Below are 4,819 nucleotides of genomic sequence, written 5' to 3'. Positions count from 1 at the left end.
TGTTTTTCTCCTTATTTCTACTAAAGGTACACCCTACACGCAACAGTCCTACAAAGTTAGCGATGTCTTTCCTTTCAAATGGATTAATAAGAAGTGGAAAGAAGGCTTCTCTGTAACCTCAATGACCACTGCAGGCAGCAAATGGGGCATTGTCATGTCCCGTAATGCAGGCTATCCTAGTCAGGTTGTCCAATTCCAGTCCAATAATACTCAATTATATGATTCTGCAGCAATCACTTACATGTTTTTATTCTTGTTGACTAGGTTGTTGAACTTGATTTCCTCTATCCAAGTGAGGGGATTCATAGAAGATGGGAGAAAGGATATCGGATTACATCGGCAGCAGCTACAGAGGACCAAGCAGCATTCATTCTTAGTGCACCCAAGAGAAAATCACAAGATATAATGCAAGAAACTTTGCGTACATCTGCTTTTCCTAGTACCCATGTAAAGGTGATTTAATTTTGCATGATTTTCTTCTTTAAGGGTGTATGATATTATCTATATAACTATCTTTGGTGTTCGAAGCAGTCTTCCCATGATGTGTTATATTATCTATATAACTATCTTTTAAGGTTGTATTTTTTTCATGTATTTACATTTTCAATAAAGAAAGTTATGGTCCACAAATCTTAACCATGGATGTAAACCTAGTTTTAGCTCCAAATCATCCAGGCTCACTATTGCCTGCTGGAAGAATTATTTTTATACAATTCTCAAATAAGAACTTACTAAGGATTTAAATTCTAATATAAATATTTGATTTATCCCATACCAACTAATGATTTTTGCTTTTATCTATTTTGCAGGATAAATGGTTGAAAAATCTGTATATTTCAGCTATTTGCTATGGGAGGACAGTGTCCTGAAGTTTGGTATTTGGAAGTAGTCACTGCAGTTACATGTTCAAGGCAGGTAAAACATTCTGGTCTAGCCTTGTGATGTCAATCAAATCTTGACCTGGTTTGTGGCCTTGAAATTTATAATCCTTAATGAGTCTCATGAGAGTTTCATTTTATTACACCTTTCCTTCTGCCAAATACTTGATGGTTTGAAACAAAATTTTCCTTTCATAGAATAACTATTATGATTTTGCTTCCCTCCTTGATTATCAATCATATGTTACATCAGGTTTGTCTATTTATATATTTATTGCACTTGTTGCCATGTCTGGATGTTCTCTGGACACCTGAAAATAGTTGCATATTTACCTAGTACAATGCCTGAAAGGAATTTTGTTGTGGTGGACCGTATGATCTTGAAATGTAACATCTTATAGTACCGTAGAGTGATAATTGCACAATGTAGCTTTTAACCTGCAAAGAGATCAACAGATAATATTTTTTGTTTCCAATTGTGAATTTTAATTACCAAAAAGCCTATGAGTGAATATCTTTCATGTCTGTAACTGCATCTTTATTATCTGAGACTGTTGGAAAATAATCCTATATATTCAAAATTCAAATCCATTGGGGCTCAACTATGGACTTTGTCACTTGTGTACTGACTTATGGGGTGGGGGCACCTGAAATTAGTTACCATGTTAGTACTGTACTGGTCTAGCCAATTGTACTTTTATTAATTTATGCACATTTTCTTAGCAATAACATAGATATGCTTAAGTTTGTATTATATTCTTATTGCTATAGCCATCACAACGTTACATCCATATTTTCAGGCTTGGATTAGTAGCATAATAAAGGATTCAAGGACTTTCTAGTTTTCTTTCGCCTGATTTAGTAGGTGACTGGATAAAAGAACCTTGCCTTTTGCTTAATGGTAAAAATTTGGAGATTCGTGTCCTTGTCGATTTTGATCTTTCAATTAGATTTAGACAAACCCACTTTGTGTTTGTGTGATTTGGAATTTTTCCCCAGCTGGAAGTGTATGACTGATTTCCCCAGAAAACTAGGATAAGAGTTTTCCAGTAGTCTAAAACCTTAAAATTTGCTTAAGTGAGCAAGGGTCTAACATTCTTATTAAAGCTTAAATTCCAAACTTTTGGAATTTTGTAACTCTATTCTAAACCAGACATGAGCTCTCTCTTTTTCTTGTAAGGTCCAGAATTATTGGACTTTTTAAGTCCAATAGGTTCAGAGTGCATTTCTTTGCCTGGATTTTGCATCTAACAGATTGTTTACTGTTTAGGGTTCAAATTGTGTCTTCCGATAAGATTTGCCTGTTTGACATTTTAAGCCTGCATCAATGTTCCGAAGTTTTAATTATTTTGTCATCGTTTCAATAGATATTTGCTTGTTGCCTGCCGCCCAGGAGGATACTGAAAGTGTTGGAGATGCACAGAGATGCTCTTTCCTTCCTTTAGCATATAGAAGAAGCTTGAACCGGGCAGAAAACCTGCCAAGTTTGTAAAGTGCCCAAACGATGAGGAATGTAAATCATGCTTAGTATCAGAGACGGATTTTACAATGGGCCGAAATCCTTAAAACTTCCATGGTTGTAATATGTAACTACTGCAATTTTAAGAGAAAGAAACATTTAATTTTGCCCCCACGGAAATTCAATTACTTTTCTCGCTTCCAACTTCTGATTAGTGTTCATATTACATATTAACAAAGTTTTTAGGGAAGTTTTATCTGGTGGGATTGCTTTCTAACCTAACTAATAACTTTTTAATTATTATTATTATTATTATTTCATTGAAATCAAAATCAATACATGTTAATATTTCTTTCACGGTTTTGATCCTAGTCAAAGTCGATGATTGAAACCCATAAATTGTCATCTCTCGGGAATGTTAAAATTGTAGGTCAAGCCTCTACTCTAACTTTACCTTGTTTTACGTTTAATTTTCTAGTTATTGGGTTCTAGCAGTAAAACAGTAATGTATGTTCAAGAAGCTTTTTCTTTTGAGCCTCGTGCCAGGTTTGAGCGATTCCTGGTTCTGCTTCTGGGCTGAGGCATAACAGAATATGGAAATGTACTACGAAATTTTATTTTTCTTTGTTAAAAGTTAGATGCAAAAGTAAAATCAGAGTTTGCAGGATCAAACATACACATTCATGTATGTCTCAACTCAAATGTATGCTCAGTGATCTTGAGCTTGACTAGAGGTATGATTATCTTATCCAATAGGTTCGTTTTTTACGTTGTAAGTTGAGGCTCTAGAGTCCGTGACCAGAGGTATTAGAAGTATTTTATGATTTGTGGGTTCAAGGGACAGTACATTGTCAAATCTCACGTAAAAATGTAAATTGTGAGCCTGAGGCACTACGACATTGGACTTCACTTCAAAGGTGTGGATCTCGTTGACGAGGGCGTCAAGGGTTAGGGACTAGGTGAGAGACCTGTCATGTGGTGCAAGTATGTGACGAATTCCATATGACCAAAATCACTATACACATGCATTTTATGTGAGTGTCACATCAAATGCAACTCAAGTGGTCTTGTATTTAAATGGACAGATGAGTAATTAACCCAATAAGCTAGTTTCTTAGGTTGAGACTCGTGTGACTAACGGTATTAGAGTCACTTTTGGAGACCATGGTGTGGGCTTGAGATACCATGTAAAAGTGTGGATCGTGTGGGCTTTGAAGCAATAAGACGTTGGAACCCACATAAAAGTGTGAATCCGTTTTACTAGGATATCAAGGATTAGGTGAGAAAGCTATCACTTGGTGCAAGTAATGGGGTGTCGTCTAAGCTTGGAAGCGCTACGGTGTGATCCTAAATAAAGGTGTGGATCCCTTTGACGAGAGTACCAGGGATTAAATGAGAGAGCTATTACGAAGTACAAACGTGATTTTGCATTGTGTGATGAGATGGTTATTGGATAAGAAAAGTTACGTAGAGTGTGGATCATGAGTAGTCTGAAAACGCTATAGTGTGAGATCCACATAAAAGTGTGGATCCACTTAGGAAGTACTACGACATCGGACTCCATATAAAAGTGTGGATCCCTTGATGAGAGGATCAAGAATTTGGTGAAAGAGCTATCAACGTGCTTGACTAAGGGTGTCAAGAATTTGATGAGAAAGTAGTCACATGTTACAAGTGTATGTTGGACCATATGAATATTTACCAAAGTAAGCTTGAACTAATTATATAAAGGGACCGTGAACTCTTATTAGTCTAATTTTCATGTTAAAGTTCAATGTTATGATTTCAATAAACAATCATAAATCTTACATAAAAAAAATTATATATTCTCATCGAAGAGCTATGAGGATATTATATTCTCAGTGAAGAGTCATGAATCTTACATCAATGGAAGATATTATGATTTCAACAGAGAATCATGAATCCTACATCGATTATGTATTAAAATGAAATTGAATATTTAAAGTTATAAGATACATTTTATAAAATAAAACTATATAATCAACAAGTCAAACTAGATAATTTCGTAAGTTGACGTGAAATCGTGACATTGAAGCACAAAAATATATATAGTTTCATTTGCACAAAGGCGTGGAAAGAGGTTTATGATTTCGTGAGGCCTACAGTCACTATCAAAATCATTTCCCTGTGAGTGTTTTATGAAAGAAGGCTGGTCATGTTTGGTGCTTTTGGAAATGGTGGACATGGCACAGCAATGGTCCCTGGTTTCTTCCTTCATGCTGTCCTTAATGCTTAAGACGCATTTCCTAATCACATGCATAACTTTGCTTGATCAATTTTATGCATAAAATTGAATAAGAAATCCATGTTCCTAACCGCTAAGCGAAGAAACCTGACCACTGAAACAAGTGCCTTGGGTCAAATAAAACAGTCTCTTGCACTTGTCAACACTTAATTGCACCTATATGACTTTTTATCAAGTTGAGCTAAATAAGTTAGCCAAGTTGGACCATCGTGGTCT

General features: G+C 35.5%; 1 protein-coding gene across 2 annotated transcripts; it reads left to right on the top strand.

Moving 5' to 3' along the window:
- Positions 1-6: 6 nt before the first annotated feature.
- On the top strand, positions 7-2,536 carry LOC110411133 (casein kinase 1-like protein HD16). Of its 2 annotated transcripts, none has more exons than XM_021421166.1 (4): positions 7-184; positions 265-453; positions 810-911; positions 2,246-2,536. In XM_021421166.1, exons 1-3 carry the CDS (start codon positions 122-124, stop codon positions 867-869), a joined length of 312 nt encoding a protein of 103 aa, XP_021276841.1. In that variant the 5' UTR covers positions 7-121; the 3' UTR covers positions 870-911; positions 2,246-2,536. The 2 variants fall into 2 exon arrangements, with proteins under 2 accessions (XP_021276841.1, XP_021276840.1); XM_021421165.1 differs by having other exon boundaries at positions 810-915.
- Positions 2,537-4,819: the final 2,283 nt, after the last annotated feature.

Source organism: Theobroma umbraticum, unplaced genomic scaffold (assembly GCF_002168275.2).
Source record: "Theobroma umbraticum cultivar Fairchild unplaced genomic scaffold, ASM216827v3 scaffold_56.0, whole genome shotgun sequence".
Lineage (NCBI taxonomy): Eukaryota > Viridiplantae > Streptophyta > Magnoliopsida > Malvales > Malvaceae > Theobroma > Theobroma umbraticum.
Note: the sequence above shows the minus strand (reverse complement) of the source record. Positions and strands in the feature narration are given on the sequence as shown.

Bases quoted from the DNA above. Each gene is read 5' to 3' on its own strand.
- LOC110411133 (XM_021421166.1), top strand. From the start codon at position 122: ATGACCACTGCAGGCAGCAAATGGGGCATTGTCATGTCCCGTAATGCA. The intron at 185-264 runs GTTGTCCAATTC...CTTGTTGACTAG, and splicing joins ATGCAGGCTATCCTAGTCAG to GTTGTTGAACTTGATTTCCT. The intron at 454-809 runs GTGATTTAATTT...TCTATTTTGCAG, and splicing joins TTCCTAGTACCCATGTAAAG to GATAAATGGTTGAAAAATCT.